Source organism: Misgurnus anguillicaudatus, chromosome 22 (assembly GCF_027580225.2).
Source record: "Misgurnus anguillicaudatus chromosome 22, ASM2758022v2, whole genome shotgun sequence".
Classification (NCBI taxonomy): domain Eukaryota; kingdom Metazoa; phylum Chordata; class Actinopteri; order Cypriniformes; family Cobitidae; genus Misgurnus; species Misgurnus anguillicaudatus.
The window spans coordinates 50687426-50709878 of NC_073358.2; the positions used below are offsets into that span (position 1 = coordinate 50687426).

A 22453-nucleotide genomic window follows, 5' to 3' on the forward strand; every position below is an offset into this window, starting at 1 on the left:
CTTATATGTGTATGTGTGGGTATGAATATATAATTCCTCCTCTTAGTTTCGATGTCTTTCCAAGGCCATGTGTGCGTTTATGGTGTGTGGGTGTCTAACGCTTGACGTCTCTTGGACAGAAGGCTAAACTAACACATCATATGTGAAGCTGTGAAATGTAAATGCAGAAATGATTTGCTTCTATCTTTACATGAATTTTTTTTGTTAAACATTTGAATGTATTTAGTAATACTGGATGGCTGTTTTGTCTATGTTTTTAGCTATTTCACCAAGCCCTACTGTTCACCCTGAACATTCGATTGTCTCCGCTGTGATTTCTTTATTCAGCTGGACATAAAACACAAACGCAGTGGCATGAGGAGAATATCTTTAGCCTGTCAAGATTTTTACTACTTGGTTAGTTTAAAACACACAGACACACACAACTCTGCATGTGTGTTTTTGTTCACATTACTGATAGCCACAAACAGAGAGCTGGTAATAGGCAAATAAATCACATCTCAGTTAGGTTGTGTGTGTGTTTGTGTGAGTGTGTGTTTTTGTGAGTAGGGTTATTCATTCAACTTATAGTTTTAGTGTGCAACATCAGTACAGTAACAAATCTTAAACAGCACTAATATCTTGAACAGAGCTTATACATTACACACACACACATATATACACACAACTCGAATAAATCTATCACACACATCTTTCCTATAAGTCTGTGAACATTTTAAGTGTAAAGTATTATGTTAGCAAAGATGAATAGACTGATGAAGTCATTGTGGATAAAAGCATCTGCCAAATGCATAAATGTGAATGTTTGTGAGCTGCCTAATGGGGCGTATACACCAAACGAGAATTCAACAGTTTGTGTAAGTAGATTAAATACAAAATCAATGCAAAGCCGGCAATAGACGCAAAATCGTGCGCAGTGATGCGAATGACGAGAATTGGGCTGCGGGATTGCCAGCAAAACGTGATATTTGCCTCAAACGGTCTTTGTGCAAGTTAAAAATATTCAAATAAAGTGAAAAATTCACATGAGACCAAGTTAAATTCTGCAAGTATTCTAGAGCGAGAATTGCGATGATTTGCGTTTGGTGTGGACACAGTAGTGCGTGTTTTCACAGCAGTCGCACCACCCAATTCACGTCATTCGCACTGCCCCGTTTGAGTTCGCGTCTATTTGCGCCTTTGCAAATTCACATGAGACCAAGTTAAATTCTGCAAGTATTCTAGAGCGAGAATTGCGATGATTTGCGTTTGGTGTGGACACAGCATTATGTGTGTTTGAGGTGAATAGTGCGTGTTTTCACAGCAGTCGTACCACCCAATTCACGTCATTCGCACTGCCCCGTTTGAGTTCGCGTCTATTTGCGCCTTTGCATTGCCTTTGTATGTAATCTAGTCGTGCAAATCGTTGAATTTGCATTTGGTGTGTACGCCCCATTACGCTGCATACACACCAAACGCAAAAAATAACGTTCCTCGGCCTAGATTACGCGCTGGTTTTAAGTTCATGTCGTGTGAATTTTTGCGCTGAAGTTGAACATTTTCAATTTGCGCGAAGACACGTTTAAGGTGAATAGTGCGTGTTTTCGCAGTAATCGCACCACATAATTTGCGTCATTCGCATTGCCCCATGTGAGTTCGCGTCTATTTGCGTCTTTGCATTGACTTTGTATGTAGTCTACTTGCGCAAAACCTTGAATTCGCATTTGGTGTGTACACCCCATAATGCTGCGTACATACCAAATGCAAAGAATCACGTTCCTCGGCCTAGATTAATCACGAGATTTTACTTTGTGTCATATGAATTTTTTGCTGTAGTTGAACATTTTCAACTTGCGCGAAGACACGTTTAAGGTGAATAGTGCATGTTTTCGCAGTAATCGCACCACCCAATTCACGTCATTCGCACTGCCCCGTTTGAGTTCGCGTCTATTTGCGCCTTTGCATTGACTTTGTATGTAATCTACTCGCACAAATCATTGAATTTGCATTTGGTGTGTTCGCCCCATTATGCTGCGTACACACCAAACGCAAAAAATAACGTTCCTCGGCCTAGATTACGCGCTGGTTTTAAGTTCATGTCATGTGAATTTTTGCGCTGAAGTTGAACATTTTCAATTTGCGCGAAGACACGTTTAACCTCTTAAACCCTGAGGACCCAGTCCCGGGTACAAAATTTCGTATTTTGACTCAAATAAAATATTCTTTTAATCTTTAATGGTCCATCATGGACCCCAGTAACACATATGAGATACTGTTTGAAAGCTTAGACTCTATACTTTCTCAAGATATGCATCACTTTGAGAAATCTTTTACTGTAAGAAAGTTATTTACAATTAATTTACACTATCACCCCCCCCCCCCATAATTTTTTATATGATTTAATATTCACATATTTCATATTTTTCATATATGAAAAACATGGGCAAGTCTTATATCAAATGAAATCTCTCACTCTCAGGAATAAGGCTACTTCGTTATTTTTGTTCTATTATCAACACATATCCAACAATAGTTGAATGAATAATAAGGTAAAAAATCGTCTTTTGTAAACATATGGGAAAATTGAGTGTGGACTGCCTCAGATAGCACATATAGCCACAAATGATACACCATCTTTTCTCTTAGGTCCTACTCTAAAAAATGAGTCCATTCACAGCATTTTCTTAGGTTGTGTGCATGAATAATCCCTTGTTATTTATTATATGTCCAAAACAAAAAATTAATATTTATATGAAAAATGTATTTTCGGACACTTCAGTAAAATGAAAATAACTTTTGAATGCGACATGCTAAAGAGATCATTCTTTTTTTGGGTGTTTACTGTCTGCTGCTGCTAACAACCAGAACTGTCTGCAGTCTGCTAGATCACCCAGAACCAGAGTTATACACTATCAGAGGCAGTATTTACAACATATAAAAAGAAAATTTTCATCATATGAAAAACAACATAAATAACACTATTTGTCACAAACAGCAGCTTTTTATGTAACTTCAAAGGGTTTTCTTTAAAATGATATAAAGCAATTGCATTTATTCCACTGTATGTGGTTATGGGAGCACTTCAAATGTTTTTAGGCAGAAATTGTATACAAAAAGGGTATTATTCCTCCCATCAGTTGGAGTAAAATAACTTTTGCATAGATTATGATAGAGAAAAAAATCTTTTTTCCTCTGTAAGCTGGCAATTGCTGGAATCAAACAAAACTGTCTGCAGGGAGCTGAGGCACTCACAAAAAACTTTAGAAAAAAAACATCAAAAAGCGCCTATTTATTTTTGTGTTTATTAGAGGACTGACATCACATACAACCATGTTTAGCACTTTCAACAGTGTTTTATGTAATTTCAAAGGGTTTCCTGTAAAATGATACCAAACATTTGTATGTAAACCTCTGCATGTGGGTATGGGAAGCTTTTGAAATTGGGTAGGCCAAATCCAGGCGAAAATCCCCAAAATAGCTTCAGGGTGGAAGAAGTTAAGGTGAATAGTGCGTGTTTTCGCAGTAATCGCACCACATAATTTGCGTCATTCGCATTGCCCCATGTGAGTTTGCATCTATTTGCGTCTTTGCATTGTATGTAAACTACTCGCGCAAATCATTGAATTCGCAATTGGTGTATATGCCCAATTATGCTGCATAAACACCAAATGCGAAGTATCACGTTCCTCTGCCTAGATTAATCACGAGATTTTACTTTGTGTCATATGAATTTTTTGCTGTAGTTGAACATTTTCAACTTGCGCGAAGACACGTTTAAAGTGAATAGTGCGTGTTTTCGCAGCAATTGCACCGCCCAATTGGCGTCATTCGCATTGCCCTGTATGAGTTCGCGTCTATTTGCGTCTTTGCATTGACTTTGTATGTAGTCTACTTGCGCAAAACCTTGAATTCGCATTTGGTGTGTACACCCCATAATGCTGCGTACATACCAAATGCAAAGAATCACGTTTCTCGGCCTAGATTACTCGCGGGATTTAACTTTGTGTGACATGAATTTTTCGCTGTGGTTGAACATTTTACAACTGCGTCAAGATACGTTTGAGGTGAATAGTGCGTGTTTTCGCAGCAATCGCACCACCCAATTTGCATCATTTGCATTGCCCCATGCGAATTTGTGTGTATTTGCGTCTTTGCATTGACTTTGCATGTAGTCTACTTGTAAAAATCATTGAATTTGCGTTTGTTGTGTACACCCCATTATGCTGCATACACACCAAACGCAAAGAATCACGTTCCTCTGTCTAGATTACTTGTGAATTTTTCGCTGTAGTTGAACATTTTCAACTTGCGCAAAGACACGTTTAAGGTGAATAGTGCGTGTTTTCCCAGCAATTGCAACGCCCAATTTGCGTCATTCGCATTGCCCTGTGTGAGTTCGTGTCTATTTGCGTCTTTGCATTGACTTTGTATGTAGTCTACTTGTACAAATCATTGAATTTGCGTTTGTTGTGTACACCCCATTATGCTGTGTACACACCAAACGCAAAGAATCACGTTCCTCTGTCTAGATTACTCGTAGGATTTGACTTCGCTTCATGTGAATTTTTCGCTGGAGTTGAACATTTTCAACTTGCGCAAAGACACGTTTAAGGTGAATAGTGCGTGTTTTCGCAGCAATCGCACCACATAATTTGCGTCATTCGCATTGCCCTGTGCGAGTTTGCGTCTATTTGCGTCTTTGCATTGACTTTGTATGGAATCTACTTGCACAAATCATTGAATTGGTGTTTGGTGTGTACGCCCCATAATGCTGCGTATACACCAAATGCAAAGAATCACGTTTCTCGGCCTAGATTACTCGCGGGATTTAACTTTGTGTCATATGAATTTTTCGCTGTAGTTGAACATTTTCAACTTGCGCAAAGACACGTTTAAGGTGAATAGTGCGTGTTTTCGCAGCAATTGCACCGCCCAATTTGCGTCATTCGCATTATCGCGTGTGAGTTCGCGTCTATTTGCGCCTTTGCATTGACTTTGTATGTAGTCTACTTGCACAAAACCTTGAATTCGCATTTGGTGTCTACACCCCATAATGCTGCGTACATACCAAACGCAAAGAATCACGTTTCTCGGCCTAGATTACTCGTGGGATTTAACTTTGTGTGAGATTAATTTTTCGCTGTGGTTGAACATTTTCAACTTGCGTCAAGATACTTTTGAGGTGAATAGTGCGTGTTTTCACAGCAATCGCACCACCCAATTTGCATCATTTGCTTTGCCCCATGCGAATTTGTGTGTATTTGCGTCTTTGCATTGACTTTGTATGTAGTCTACATGTACAAATTATTGAATTTGCGTTTGTTTTGCACACCCCATTATGCTGCGTAGACACCAAACGCAAAGAATCACGTTCCTCTGTCTAGATTACTCGTGGGATTTGACTTTGCTTCATGTGAATTTTTCGCTGGAGTTGAACATTTTCAACTTGCGCAAAGACACGTTTGAGATGAATAGTGCATGTTTTCGCAGCAATCACACCACCCAATTTGCATCATTTGCATTGCCCCATGCGAGTTTGTGTCTATTTGCATCTTGCATTGACTTTGTTTGTAATCTACTTGCGCAAAACCTTGAATTCGTGCTTGGTGTGTACGCCCCATTATGCTGCGTACACACTAAAGTAAATAATTACGTTCCTCTGTCTAGATTACTCACGGGATTAAACTTCATGTCAAGTGAATTTTTTGCTGGAGTTGAACGTTTTTAACTTGCGCAAAAACACGTTTGAGATTAATAGTGCATGTTTTCGCAGCAATCACACCGCCCAATTTGCATCATTTGCATTGCCCCGTGCGAGTTTGTGTCTATTTGCATCTTGCATTGACTTTGTTTGTAATCTACTTGCGCAAAACCTTGAATTCGTGCTTGGTGTGTACGCCCCATTATGCTGCGTACACACTAAAGTAAATAATTACGTTCCTCTGTCTAGATTACTCACGGGATTAAACTTCATGTCAAGTGAATTTTTTGCTGGAGTTGAACGTTTTTAACTTGCGCAAAAACACGTTTGAGATTAATAGTGCATGTTTTTCGCAGCAATTGCACCCCTCAATTTGCATAATTCGCATTGCCCCATGCGAGTTTGCGTCTATTGTGTCTTTGCATTGACTTTGTATGTAAATTACTTGTGCAAACCATTGAATTGCGTTTGGTGTGTATGCCCCATTACATATTAACTTCTAGTCTGAGCTGGAGACAGGACTTTCTGTTTATCACGTAAGAGCATAAAATGCAGTAATATCTATTTGGCAAAAAAAAAAAAAAAAAAATGAAGGTCAAGTAAATGATGGCAGGATTTATACTTTGGGGTGATTTGGACATGGTTTACAGTATGTGTGTTCTTAAACACGGCATGAACTGACTGAGCTTCTTGTTGCTGTTAGAAATCTGACAAAAGCAATGTGATAAAAGACGCTAATGTTCATTTATTATCATTAATTATGACCAACTCTTCTACCAGTTAAAGTCTGTATAAAGTCAATTCAGAGAATTGTTTCTTAATCTTAACATGTTATTAATATTAAAAATGTATTAATGAAACGCATTGAAAATACTGTGAACTATGTAGTACTGAATTAGAAACTGTTTTCCCATATTTGTTTGCTCAGGATTATTTGGGCGGGGGTAAAGCGGTGGCTTGATAACGCACTGAAGCGACTGAGCATGGTCCCGCCCCTAACACAATCGCGAATATGAATTCAGGCTTTAGCGGTATTTGAAAGTTGAGAGAGACGGCAGCTTTCACTTTTTTTTTTTTTTCAGCGCCAACAGCGGACACAGCCCCAACGTTTGAGAGGAGAAAATCTTGCCTGTTTTTCCAAAATTTTTATAATTTATTTTATTCATTTGCTGTTTTTATCATTCAAATTGTGGTTAATAACACATTTTTTTTGTGGTGTCACAAACTAAGAACACATTTAATATCAGACTTTAATGTAGCATTATTAAGCATAGTCTGTTTACAATTTATGTGAGTGCATTCACGACCCAAACTAACCCAATGTCTGTGCTGTCAGTGAATACGTGTGAATTTATTTCGCCTTTAACTTTGTGGTTGGTGGTAAATCAGTGAGATAATTTATCATCTTGCTCAATCTTCCTGTCATGTTTGTGTCTTTGTGTTTGATAGCAGTTATATGTCAATGCTTTTGTGTGTATCTGTGTGTGTTGGCGTGTGACAGAGTGAGATTTTTTGGCCCTGTTAAATCACCCGTAAAATAGCCCAGCTGAGAGTTCCCACAATGTCAACACACACAGATACACAAACACACACCTTGTATGTATACTTAAGTATCTGGAGACATCCAATTCACATCTATTGTGTTAATGCAGCTTCAAAACAGGGTTTGTTAGAGAAAACAGCACCTAAATCTGTCTGTATGTCTGTCTCTCTGTCTGTCTTTTTGTATGTGTCTGTTTGTCTGTCTGTCTGTCTATCTGTCTGTCTTTTTGTATGTGTCTGTCTGTCTGTCTGTCTGTCTGTCTGTCTGTCTGTCTGTCTGTCTGTCTTTTTGTATCTGCCTGCCTGTATGTCTGCCTGTCTATCTTTCTATCTGTCTGTTTGCCTGCCTGCCTGTCTGTCTGTCTGTCTTTTTGTATGTGTCCGTTTGTCTGTCTGTCCGTCTGTCTGTCTGTCTGTCTGTCTGTCTGTCTGTCTGTCTGTCTGTCTGCCTGTCTTTTTGTATCTGCCTGTCTGTCTGTCTGTCTGTCTGTCTGTCTGTCTGTCTGTCTGTCTGTCTCTCTTTCTATCTATCTATCTGTATGTCTCTGTCTGTCTGTCTGTCTGTCTGTCTGTCTGTCTGTCTGTCTGTCTGTCTATCTATCTATCTATCTATCTATCTATCTATCTATCTATCTATCTATCTATCTATTTGTATGTCTCTGTCTGTCTGATGCCTGCCTGCCTGTCTATCTGTCTGTCTATTTGTATGAATGTCTCTGTCTGTCTGTCTGTCTGTCTGTCTGTCTGTCTGTCTGTCTGTCTGTCTGTTTGTCTATCTATTTGTATGTGTCTGTCCGTCCATCTGTCTGTCTGCCTATCTTTCTATCTATCTATTTGTATATTTCTGTCTGTTTATCTATTTGTATGTATGTGTCTGTCTCTCTGTCTGTAGGTCTGTCTACCTTCACTGCCTGTCTGTCTGTCTGTCTATACATTTGTATGTGTCTGTCCATCCATCTTTCCGCTTACCTATCTATCTGTCTGTCTGTCTGTCTGTCTATCTATTTGTATGTATTTGTCTGTCTGTCTGTCTCTCTGTCTATCTACCTTTACTCTCTGTCTGTCTGTCTGTCTGTTTGTCTGCCTGCCTGCCTGCCTGCCTACCTGACTGACTGACTGTCTGTCTGTCTGTCTGTCTGTCTGTCTATCTATATATTTCTATGTCTCTGTCTGTCTGTTTATCTATGTGTATGTATGTCTCTGTCTGTCTATCTATTTGTATGTGTCCGTCCATCCATCTGTCTGTCTGCCTATCTGTCTATCTTTCTATCTATATATTTGTATATTTCTGTCTGTTTATCTATTTGTATATATGTGTCCGTCTCTCTGTCTGTCTGTCTACCTTCACTGCCAGTCTGTCTGTCTATCTATTTGTATGTGTCTGTCCGTCCATCTTTCAGCCTACCTATCTATCTGTCTGTCTGTCTGTCTATCTATTTGTATGTATTTGTCTCTCTCTCTCTCTCTCTCTCTCTCTGTGTCTATCTACCTTTACTCTCTGTCTGTCTGTCTGTCTGTCTGTCTGTCTGTCTATTTCGATGTCTCTTTCTGTCTCTCTGTCTGTCTGTCTGTTTATCTATGTGTATGCAGGGAGCTACACTGCGACCAAAATGGTCGCATATGCGACCTTTTGAACTGCCGTTGCGACCCTAATTTTTAATAGGTCGCAAATGTGCTACCTAATGTTTTAGACAATATGCTATGATTTACTATAAGCATTTATTAAAACATAAATGTGGATTTTAAGAATACGTTTTATAACGTGCTCTGAGCCATCAACACGTTGGCTTCATTTTGCGTGAAAGCACGTCGTGTCTCTCCCCATCAGTGTGCGTTTGCGTGCTCAGCTGTTTCTCAATGAATTGGGTGCGACGCGACGCAAGCAAGCGCAGTGTCTTCCATGTTTCTGAACTTGAGCAGAGGTCTTTCTTCACTGAGGACGCGGGACCCGTATGGTTCTGGGTTTATATTTTAAATGGTCTGTCGGGTCCGGTTAGGTCCTAGTTTAATTACTTTGGGTCCCAAGTCTGATTAATATTGAGTTTATAACCCGAGTCGATCGGAAAACGGCCATGAGCGCTACCGCGCTAAAGCTCGAGTGCAGTTTAGCGTGCCTTCGGTTTCTATGGCGATGGTTCTTGTTACGACCACGCGCTGCGTTTTCTTTCTCACGTGTTTTTAATAATCTTATTATAACCAGTGTTTTGAGGACATTTACCTCAGTGGACGTCTTACTCGACGAGGATTTCGTTGCGTTTCAATCTTTAGCAGTGCTAATGTCATGCCCATTGACAGCAAGTAGATTTGAAAATAAAATAAGTGGAATAATATTATTGAAATAATAAGTGGATTAAGCTTTTTATATCGGCAAGAGAGAAATAGAAAGATAGAGCAGAAGCAGTAAAAGTGCCTATTTAATAGAAATTATTACCATTATAACATATACTATACATAGTATTGTATTATATTGAGTTTGATAAAAGGGGTCTAATTGCTTCATATATCAGTGCAAAAACAGTAAGTGTTTTCATGGTGCTTTGACAAACAGTGTCAGCTTTGTTAATGGCAAAGAAAGTTTGGAGTGTTTAGATTAATGAAATATAATGTGAAATTAATATTAATTTTCAATAAATAAAAGTATTGTGTTGTGTCACACATTATTAGTTCTTCGTCATATGTGTAGACCATTATTTGTCAGTGGGTAATGATTGCCCTTTTTACCGGTTACCACCACCAAGTAAATTTCAGATCTGTGGGAAACACTGACTGCAACGTTTAAGAAAACAAGGCGGCATGTGGTTTAAAAGATGGCAAGTAAAATAAAAAGCATATCTGTATGCAATACAGTTTCATTATTGTTCATTATTAACCAGAGCGCCTTAATATAACTTGAAAAAAATATGTGCGACCAAATCATATTTTGCGCCAGTAACTGAAAAAGTTGGTAGCGCAAGTGCCACCAGTGGAAAAGGTTAGTGTAGTTCCCTGGTATGTATGTCTCTGTCGGTCTCTCTGTCTGTCTATCTATTTGTATGTGTCTGTCCGTCCATCTGTCTGTCTGCATATCTGTCTGTCTTTCTAACTATGTATTTGTATATGTCTGTCTGTTTATCTATGTGTATGTATGTCTCTGTCTGTCTGTCTGTCTGTCTGTCTGTCTGTCTGTCTGTATGTCTGTCTGTATGTATTTGTCTGTCTCTCTCTGTCTATCTACCTTCATTGTCATTCTGTCTGCCTGCCTGTCTGTCTGTCTGTCTGTCTGTCTGTCTGTCTGTCTATCTGTTTGTGTGTGTATGTCTATAGTATGTGTCTGTCTGTCTGTCTATCTATCTATCCATCTATCTTCACTGTCTGTCTGTCTGTTTATCTACCTGTCTGTTTACATACCTACCTATACATTTTTAAAATGTGTGTCTGCTTGCCCGTCTACTTGTATGTCTGTCTTTTGTCTGTCTGTCTTTGCGGTGGCTGTGTTTTCAAAGCCGTTTGCTAAGTGCATCGATTTATTTTGCTGGGATTTTACAGCCACACAGAAGACAGGAAGTTTATTCTGCTATGCCGCCAATCAGCTTCAGTCTTTCTGTCTCTGTCTCATACACACACAAACAGCAGCAGCAGAAGAGGGAAGTGCCCTTGGGCCGCATTGCTAACCTGTTCCCAATCCACATACACACACTCAAGAGCAACTGCAGGAAATTAACAAGATTAATACAACCATAAAGCGCTGTCCAGACAGTCCCCTGCGTGTGCGTGTGTTTGTGTGTGTGTGTGTGTGCGTGTGCCAGACCGTCTCCTGTCTACAGCCTCTGATCTGCATAAACGCTCCATTACCTTCAGCAAGCTGTACACATACACACTTACACACAGACTCTTTGTTTGTGTGTGTCAATAAACAAGAAGCCAAAGAGTCTGTCAGACAGAGAATCTCCTGCAGTAACAGACAGAATCAAGGATCTTCTCGTAAGATGCACTGCATTTGTGTGCGTGTGTGTGCGTTTATACTCACATGCAATCCGGACGTGCACCTTGCGGCTCTTCGTGGTTCCTGCGGAGCTCCAGGCGACACACTGGCACCAGTAATCTTCCAAACCAAACAACTCCTCCACCTGCTGTCGAGTGATCTCTATCCTCGCTTCCCGAACCACCAAACCTGCAGCGCACACACATACACACACAAACATCAGACCTTCCAGATTTGCATAGCCAGATTTTTGGAGTAACATCTGGACCGAAATACACCTGCACTGTAGGTAGCATATGTTTATTAGCATATAATATGTTGTCAAGGTGATCTTGGCATTTAGCAGATGCTTTTATCCAAAGGGACGATATCAACATCTTATGTTGGTCCTGGAACAACCTAAACTCTACCAATAACTCAAATCATAACATACCCCTCAAATCAAAGGGGAAATCGACGCTGACGTCATTGGGCCGGATCTGAACCAAAGCTGCTGACTTTGGCACGGATCTGGCCCAGCGTAGATGTAGTCTACAAAAACAGGATGAATAATAAAGAATAAAAAATAAAAAGAGAAGATTACAATTTTCTGAAATAGAAGCATTTGCAAGGCATTGCAACAACTAATTATGAAGTATGTTTATGTCTTATGTTGGTCCTTATGTTGGTCCTGGAACAACCTAAAGTCTACCAATAACTCAAATCATAACATACCCCTCAAATCAAAAAGGAAATCAACGCTGACAACGTTGGGCCGGATCTGCACTGGAGCTGCTGGCTTTGGCGCAGATCCGGCCCAGCGTAGATGTAGTCAACAAAAACAGGACGAAAAAATAAAGAATAGAAAATAAAAAGAAAAGATTAGCATTTTCTGAAATAGCAGCATTTGCAAAACATTGCAACAACTGATTATGAAGCATGTTTATGTCTTATGTTGGTCCTGGAACAACCTAAACTCTACCAACAACTCAAATTAAAACATACCCCTCAAATTAAAGGGGAAATCTACGCTGACAACGTTGGGCCGGATCTGCATCTGACTTTGGCGCAGATCCGGCCCAGCGTCGTCAGCGTCGATTTTCCCTTTGGATTCAGCTGCTGTCTGGAAAATTGATAGGAATGTGTTTGCAAGGCATCGCAACAACTGATTATAAAGTATGTTTATGTCTTATGTTGGTCTTGGAACAACCTAAACTATACCAATAACTAAAATCATAACATACCCCTCAAATCAAAGGGGAAATCGACGCTGACGACGTTGGGGCGATCCGCATTGGAGCTGCTGACTTTGGCGCGGATCCGGCCCATCGTCGTCAACTTCAATTTCCCCTTTGGATTCAGCTGCTGTATGGAAAGTTGATATAAATGGTAGGCTTATTAAGCCTCTAACCCAGATTTAAACATAACATTGACCTTAAAACTAATCCTGCAATCTGAATGGTTGATACAGTGTGTGTCCAAAAACACATTTTAGTTGGTAAAATCACATTCACCCTCTATTGTCACTAAGTATGCAAATCAAGTAATGGCACAAACACAATTTGTCTGTTGTGTGTTGTTCTGTGAGGATGGATGGTGCCGCATTTACATTTACATTTAGGCATTAAGCGGACACTTTTATCCAAAACGACTTACAAAGGCACGGAAAAACAGCAAAGCGATCTGTCAAAGGAAGGCATTAAGATGAGAAGTGCCGTACACAAGTCACTTTCAGCTTACACAGTTTTCACTGATCAACTTGTACAGAGACGGAAAGAAGCATCTGTTACACACGTACTGTATGAGAAATAAACAGTGCCTTTAAGAAGTATTCCCCGATAGAAACAAATCAATACCGTTCGTCCGCCCTCAGGGCATATTTGTTTAGTGTTATGGGTATTTTTATGTTTGTTTGTGGCAGCTTTGCAGAATGGATGTGAAAACCTGCAGCCTTTAAGACAAGTCATGTTTAAAAGGACTCGCATACATACATTAATATTTAAACGCACATCACTAATGGTCAAGCAGTTATAAAAGAGACAGTAAAGCAAGTTTTGCACAAGATAATGCGGAGAATGTTGACTGGAAAACACAAATAAAAATAAAAATGGATGTAAAAAGTCAACAAAAACAGGACGAATAAATAAAGAATATAAAATAAAAAGAGAAGATTTGCATTTTCTGAAAAAGCAGCATTTGGAAGGCATTGCAAAAACTGATTATAAAGTATGTTTATGTCTTTATTTCTTTGGTTTTGTGTCATAAACATCTGTTTTCTCACAAAGTAACACTCTCCACAAACTATAAAGGCAGATATAGATATAGTTAAACAGACAGAAAAGACTACAGTAGTCACAATTCATTATACAAATAAATGCATGATGCTGGGTTTTGTAGGTGGTTTGCATGGCATTGCTATATGGTTCCTTGGGTGTTCTGGTTTTCAGCATTATGTTGCTATGGAGTTCCCCACTTAAAAGACTGCTAAAATCAGGCTGTGAGACCAGCTAAGACTAGTCAACCAGCTTAGGCTCCCAGCCTGGATCCAGTTGATGTAGCATGTTGGCTTTAAAGGGGTTTTGGACACATTTGTAGCTGGTCAGGCTGGAAGATTATCCAAGGTTTAAGATGGAAATAGCTGGTTTGATCTGGTCCTCCCAGCCTGACCAGCTCAGACCAGCTAAAAAGTGTCCAAAACTCCTCTAATACAAGCCACAAGCTTAGGCTTATTATGATGTCTGTTTCTCAATTCTTGAGAAGACTTGCGTTTTCGTGGAAATCGGTCTTGCCAACGGACCTTGGAAGAACGAACTCAGAAGGTTGCAAGAACACAAAACGCACTTATGAGAATAGAGATGTGTGTGATCTTCCTGTTGATCACCTGACCTCCGCCATTGTTTTGCCACAATGACTTCTGGGGTGTGAAGCGTTTTCAGCGCACAAGTCTGTACTCGATGCATCCTCGATATCAAGAACACATCCGGGTATTTTCATGCGTCCGCTGTACTTGCGTTCTTGAGAATTGGAATTGAACTTCAACGGTTAATGATGACATAGAGCAAAAACACAAGGACTCAAGATCGCTGAAGAACGCATATTGAGAAACAGCTGATGTTTTTTTAACAAGATTCGGGAGGAGCACGATCAGAAATTGATCAGAACTCATTAGGTAATCAGCCTAAACACTACGGCTGCGTCCGAAAACTCTAAATTGCTGCCTTCTGAGGCAGCATTCCAAGGCAGGAAGGTATTAATGAATGTCCGAATCCAATGTTTGATTTACTTCCTGACTCCTGAGGTACCTCCATCATCCTGTCCCACAATTCTATGAGATTGGTCGAGCCTGGTCGAGTTCCAAAACATAAAATGGCAGCCAAGAAAGTGGCTCGAGCATAAATTTAGTGTAAATAAATGTATATTTTCACTTTTTACACCTTTTAATTGCATTCCCTGTGTCATTTCACTTTGTTTGTTGTGACTCGGCTTGTGTGCTTGGATGTTCTGATTTCTTTGTATGGATTCGGTGTTTGGCTTGATGGCTGCATCTGGTGGAGGTTTTGTGTCAATAGCCCACTTAGAAATCTCCTTACTGATAAAAATGCTGATGTTTCAAATACTTATGTTCCCCGCTGTAGCTACCTTCATGCCTCCAAAGTCATTGCCTCATGAGGCAGCGAGGCAACAAGTCAGTTGCCTAAGTTTTTGGATGTAGCCTACATATACATACATCCTACCTACCTGAGTCCTGAGTTCATTTTCCAACATCCCTCCACCACCCCAACTCCCCACTCTAATCTGTTTTATCCCACTTCAGGGATGGAGGAATTTTCTGGATTCGGGTGATACCCCAGATCCGGAGTTCCAGGTTCACTCCAGGTCCAGATCCCTCCCCCAGGACATCATGCCAAAATAAGCTTACTTTCGCAATCAGATTAGATGTAAGAGCGAACTCGTGAATTAGCTGGTCTTTTCAGTAGGGTTCAAGGGTATTGTAGATGCCTGTTCGCTAGGGGTTGTTAAAATCTCAAACCACTAGAATGACCAATTGTAATGATGATGCTTGCCTTGGCAAACCTCAAAAGATGATTGAGAAATATCAATACTGTGCTGCCTAAAAAGCACAGACACACATTTATAAAAGTACCCAGAAAATCAATGAGGGCAATAATATGATGAGGGCCATATTTACAATGCACACACACACACTTTTTGTTTTGGATTATTATAAGTATGAATTGAAGTCTGGCACAGTTCCTGTTTTGGAGTTCTCTGAGGAGCGCCTGTCAACACGACAGATAAAACAAATGAATTTGCTGGAAATATTAGAGATTGAAGGCTCTCTCTCTCTCTCTCTCTCTCTCTCTCTCTCTCTCTCTTTCCTGGTCTGGCACTTTGTCATTTGCTTCCTTGGAAACATCATAAAATTTGAGTTATTCAGTACTGTACAAAATGGTTTAAGGTGATGGTTTAAGCTGGTCCTCCCAGCCTGGCAACCCTACTGGAAAATCGAGCTAAGACCAGCATAAGCTGGTGAGCTGGTTTTAGCTGGTCTCCCAGCTTGGTTTTAGCTGGTATTGTTGGTGTAGCAAGCTGTGTTTTGGTCACTTTTTAAGCTGGTCTAGCTGGACTTAGCTGGTTAGGCTAGAAGACCAGCTGACCCACCGGCTTGACCAGCTTTGCCAGGCTGGGAGACCAGCTTAGACCAACTACTGCCACCTTAAACCATCTGAAACCAGCTTATGCTGGTCTGCTGGATTTTCAGTAGGGAAAGCTGACCAGTTTAAAAAGTGACCAGCTAGCTACACCAGTTCACTATGCTGACTCACACTCATGATATTTTCGTACAATATTACAAATGATATGATTGCTATTGATTAAAAAGGGACAAAAAGGTTCAAGACTGAGATGAATGTGTAAACTAAAGAAAGCTTTTGGCTTCATATGACTGCTTAAGAGATCTTCATTACACATGACAGAAAAAAATGACTTTCAGTCAGCCCTCATTTCCAGAAAACTGTGGAAACTTACTTCACTTAACTTCATTTGTAAATGTGGCAGACATTTTAAAGAACGCCTCTCTGTTGCCCAAATTTACTAACAAGTCAGTTAAAGGAAACCCTGCGAGACGAAGACTCCGGCACTGAAGAGTCTTTCCCGACGGATTCAGATAATGAGTCTCATTCCGAATCTTCCGCACACACAAAATATGGCACACACTTGTCGAAGTACCACGAGCCAATTACACACCAGCACTCCGTGACACGGAACAGATTTAACATTGTTTACGCTAAATCGCCAAAACAAACAATAAAACTGATTCATAACGATATTACGCTAGTCCAGAGAGAGAGAAAGAGACAAAGAGAGAGAGAGAGAGAGAGAGCGAGCGAGCTGTAGGCGTTTAAGACCTAAACCATGGGAGAAGAAATCTAATTAAATGCATAAACTATATCCTTCTCTCTAAATCTCTTTTTACCACACATACACACTATTTTTTTATAAAATAACTTTAACCGTCAAACATTATGTTCCCCAGATAGTGTCGTGCTGTAGTTTCAGTGCTATGACATCGTTTGATGTGGTCTGTGCCATTTCAGCTGGCCATAATAACCGCACGCTTTGACCCCGAGTAATATCTGAGTGTTATTATGACAGTAACGTTTCCACCACAGAGATATTAGTGCAGAATTATTGCGGCGAGTTGATATCAAAGATCCATTAGTCTCATTAGCTCAATAGGAGCTTGTTAACCTCTGCGTAATGAATTGAGAGCAGCCACACTGAGAGCGACTCTTTTCGGGTTCTCCCGCCGTGAGATGACTGCACTTTACCGATGCGTTTTTTTCCCAATCTGGATGACAGAACGCAAGCGGAGGTCTTCTAGCCATGCCCATCACACCTCAGAGAACACGGCTTTTATGGTAAACAGCGGGGTATATTCAAGGGCAAACATTAGGTACGAAACATACAAGTACACCGACGCAAATGCTTCTAGGCAAACAAGCTCAATTTCATGCATCGTGCCTTTTAAATTGTGTCAGACGTCAATTTCATCATAACACAATGGAAAGATGCATTGCATTTTAAATATTTGTCCCATTTCACGTACCGTACCGCACAATAGATTTGCAAGTCAGTTTACTTTTGAAAAATCTACTTAATTATAATAAAATAAAAATGTTTTTCCAGGAATAAAAAGCATCGCTCTCAGTGGCTATGTTTACATGCAGAATATTTTGTCAATTCAACTGAATTTAATCTGATTGCAGGTTACGACAATACAGTTTACATGTACCCCAAACATTGTAATCTGATTCAAATGTTTGTTTACATGAACTTTATATATAATCTGAACCAAACGCAAGCACACAGCCAGGGTTGCCAGATTCGCAAATCCAAATCAGCCCAATGGACATTTAAAACTAGCCCAAAAGCATCCCAATGACTATATACAGCCCAAATACCAACAACAAATAAACAAAATCCTTTCATCTTTAACCTGCAAAAAATAACCCAAATCTGAAGTCCGCAAAAAAGCAGAAGACTTGGCAACGCAGCGCACATCATCTCTTTCCGAATGCACGCTTTATCTCTGAATAAATGTACAAAGTCCAAAATCCTTTCATCTTTAACCTGCAAAAAAAATAACCCAAATCTGAAGTCCGCAAAAAAGCAGAAGACTTGGCAACGCAGCACACATCATCTCTTTCCGAATGCACGCTTTATCTCTGAATAAATGTTCAAAGTCCAAAATCCATTCATCTTTAACCTGCAAAAAACAAACAAATCTGAAGTCTGCAAAAAAGCAGAAGACTTGGCAACGCAGCGCACATCATCTCTTTCCGAATGCACGCTTTATCTCTGAATAAATGTACAAAGTCCCTTCGAAGAAAGTTTTCAGATGTAGGCAAAGACAACACAATTTTTAAATTGCACACGGCTATTTTATTTCGCTATGTAATATCATGAAAGCTGCAGAATGTACAGCGCGTGACCCCATTACTTTTATAATGTGTGTTGCGATCAGTGTTGGGGGTAAGGCATTACAGGTAACGCGCATTATGTAATAATATTACTTTTCTGAAGTAATGAGTAAAGTAACGCATTACTTTATAAATGTACACGTTAATATTTTAGTTACTTTTTTAAAAAGTAATGCGTGTTACTTTTCAGTTTAATTAATTCAATTTTAAAATAAAATAATATACTGAATTAAACTAAACATAAAGTAGAATTACGCAGTCTGTGCGCCTGAGCGGGAACAGTTTGAGTCAGAAACGGAGATAACAGGCCAGAGCTTGACCTTTTTGCAATCATAAAAAACACCTGTAAGGCCTGAAAGAGATCAAGCCTCAGCCAAGAAAAAAAGTAACGCAAAAGTAACTTAAAAGTAACGTAAGCATTACTTTCCAGGAAAAGTAACTAAGTAACGCAATTAGTTATTTTTTTTTGGGGAGTAACTTAATATTGTACTGCATTACTTTTAAAAGTAACTTTCCCCAACACTGGTTGTCATTGCCTTGCCATTGCTTGTTTCTGTGACAAGAATCATGGGATACGTAAATATGAAGTTAATATAAGACGTGAACTCAAGCACAATTGTTCTGCGCATGTGCACAATGTACTTTTGCATCCGACTGAGAAAATACTACGATTTACGTGTTTACATGCATACTTTTTTCCTACTGATCAGATCACAGATCGGACTACACCACCTTTTTCAATACGATTAAAATTTTCATCCGATCGGCCTCAATCGTATTGATTAAGGTGTTTACATGAAGGCTTTCAATCCGACTGAGCCATTAATATGATTACAAATGAATTATTTGGTTGCATTTAAACGTACTGTGCGTCTCGCCAGTCTCTCTGCTATTTGCATTGACCTAAAACTTTGACATCATTTTTAAAGGGAACATTTCATAAGACTTTTTGAAGATGTCAAATAAATCGTTGGTGTCCCCAGAGTATGTATGTGAAGTTCTAATTAATAATAATAATTCCTTATATATTTATATAGATAATTTATTATAGCATGTTAAAATTGCCACTTTGTAGGTGTGAGCAAAAATTTGTTTTTGGGTGTGTCCTTTAAAATGCAAATGAGCTGATCTTTGCACTAAATGGCAGAGCCGTGTTTGGATAGTGCAGATTGAAGGGCAATATTATCCCCATTTGACATCACAAAGGGAGCCAAATTTCAATTAGCTATTGGGGACCCAATTATAGCACTTAAACATAGAAAAGTCTGATTTTCATGATATGTCCCATTTAAGTACTAAAATAACTTTGTTATTGCAATCCTTTGCGATATTGCACTACATGCGATATATCTTGCTGCCATATTTCTGTACCATTTTGTACCGTAAACCTGTTTGGAAACCACTGTCAGTTTTTGCGTAAAGCCAGTCATTCGTGTTGAAGCGTAACATTTTGAAAAAATTTTGAACAGAGTATGCATCAATGGGTTGGTGTGGGACATATACGGTGATAACCAGAGGTACTTCCTGTGTCCATAATAGCCATATTGATCGTAGTAAAGAAGCCTCATAAAATTTCCTCGTAACATTACATAAATAATACACAAACCCATACAGTATGCGTGTATGGGCATCCATATCTCCAGCAGTACCTAAAGCAATGAAGCCATGAATAAACCAGAGCTATCAGATTTTTATTACACTTCAGAAAAGACCATAATGTTTCCCTGGCCATAAACGAAAGTAGTGGAGAATGTGTGTGCGTGTGTGTATTACCCGACGTCTCGTCCACCCTCTCTTCTATCGTGTGCTCTCTCTGATGAACCCATTCGCCGTTACACTTGAAGTAGATTTGAGTGGCGGGCGTGGCCGTGCAGTAGAGATTGACACCTTTGTTTTTAACGATGTAAGAGTCTTCCGGCTCCAACAGGAAGTGCGGGAGCGGCTCCGGAGGATCGCTGGGAAACGTCTCCGGGAGCTCCCCCAATCCCAACAGAAAGTCATCGTCAACTGCGAAGAAAAACAAAGCAAAAAGAAGCTTCAGTAAACCAGTGAGAATAACTCATCCTGCGAGATGAGCTTCAGGAAAAATCATTTGGGTTCACAAGATGATGTGTTTGTTTTCTCAGCTGTACGAAATCTGGAGGCTTCTAATGTGCTCGGAAAACATTTCAGCTAAATTGCACACCTGTCATTATCTATTTCAAAGCCACTGTAGGATATGACAAATGATTATTAACTGGCTATAGAGACGATTATCAATCTCTTAACACTGCATGAAATCCTGTTTGCAACAAAAATCCCATCTAGACAATTTATTCAATAATGAAACAAAAACTATTTTTGCAGGGCCTCTTGTGTAATTGCCTTTTCTGTGAGGTTGTTTCATGTTCAAAGAGCGAGAGAAAGAGAGAGAGAGAGAGAGAGAGAGAGAGAGAGAGAAACTGGTGGTCTGTTTTGGGGTCTCATTATGAAACCGGATCAAATGGTGGTCTCTAACTGATTCTGGTTAATAGAGTTACTGCTGTTTTTTAATCTTATCTCAATTCACAACATCAAAAAATAAATAAATGAAGGAATAGCCGATAGGTCAAATCTTAACAAATGAATCAATTAAGTAATGCATGCACGATTGAAAGACAAATATGTCTATTTATTGGCATTTACAGCAGTTAAACCTGCAATGAGGTGCTTTACACAGAAAAAATTGGGTAACACTTTACTTGAGTGGGTGTTCATAAGACTGACATGACACCTTCATAATCATGACATGATATGTGTCATTAACTGTCATCAAGTGTCATTTGTTCAATTGTCATTTTTAATGCAAAGATGACATTGTTTGAAATGTCCTTGAAATAAACCGCCATAACTTGTCATAAATTTGTCATAAACATGACATAGCAGAATAAGGATCAAACTTAAGAAACTACCTAGCTTTATGGGTTAACATTACATTAAACTGTCATTTAAATGTCATTAAGTGTTAATAATAGGTCAAATAATTTTAAATACCTTAACAAAATGCAACAGATTTGCGTCAAAAGATTATAATTAACTTTATGTACTGTATGTGCACAATAAATAAAATATTGACAACTAACAGAACTTGTTCTTCCTCACACAGAGGGTTCTGACATAGAAGAAAAAACTAACACAACATTTATTAATTAATATAAATAAATGTTTTCCAGCCATACGGACCCAACGCTGCATGGCTTAGCCCATTATTGTCCTGGTTTCTATTATTTTTAGGTGAATCTGTCTCCAAATGCAATAAAATATAATTTTATCAATTTTAATAATTATTATTAATATTATTATTATTGGGTAATTGATTTTAATTCTTAAACACCTGGAGGAAACTTAAAAAAACATTATGAACTGAGGAATATGCATGACATTGTTATAAAACTATTTGACAGAGTATTAACACTTAATGACATTTTAATGACAAAATATATTTGTACCACTGTAATGAGGTCAAGAAAAATATTAATAACGCTGTTATAAAACTATTTGACAGAGTATTAACACTTAATGACATTTTAATGACAAAATATATTTGTACCACTGTAGTGAGTCAAGAAAAATATTAATAACGCTGTTATAAAACTATATGACAGAGTATTAACACTTAATGGCATTTATTATATTTGTACCACTGTAATTGAGGTCAAGAAAAATATTAATAACCGTGTTATAAAACTACATGACAGAGTATTAAAACTTAATGACATTTTAATGACAAAATATATTTGTACCACTGTAGTTGAGGTCAAGAAAAATATTCATGGCGCTGTTATAAAACTATTTGACAGAGTATTAACACTTAATGACATTTATTGTATTTGTACCACTGTAATTGAGGTCAAGAAAAATATTAATAACGCTGTTATAAAACTACATGACAGAGTATTAACACTTAATGACATTTTAATGACAAAATATATTTGTACCACTGTAATTGAGGTCAAGAAAAATATTAATAACGCTGTTATAAAACTATATGACAGAGTATTAACACTTAATGACATTTATTATTATTGTACCACTGTAGTTGAGGTCAAGAAAAATATGAATAACACTGTTATAAAACTATATGACAGAGTATTAACACTTAATGACATTTTAATGACAAATTATATTTGTACCACTGTAATTGAGGTCAAGAAAAATATTAATAACGCTGTTATAAAACTATATGACAGAGTATTAACACTTAATGACATTTTAATGACAAATTATAATTGTATCACTGTTGTTGAGGTCAAGAAAAATATTAATAACGGTGTTATAAAACTATTTGAC

The 22453-nt window shown here is 38.6% G+C and overlaps 1 protein-coding gene across 2 annotated transcripts in view; it reads right to left on the minus strand.

The window, feature by feature from the left end:
• The window catches only part of unc5ca (unc-5 netrin receptor Ca), a 200196-nt gene that overhangs the window by 104695 nt on the left and 73048 nt on the right, over window positions 1-22453 (minus strand). For both annotated transcript variants that reach the window (XM_055198321.2, XM_055198322.2), the window contains exons 2-3: window positions 19919-20152; window positions 11229-11372 (exon numbers count right to left, since the gene is read on the minus strand). In XM_055198321.2, the coding sequence (XP_055054296.2) occupies window positions 11229-11372; window positions 19919-20152 (378 nt within the window). The remainder of the gene's footprint in view (window positions 1-11228; window positions 11373-19918; window positions 20153-22453) is intronic.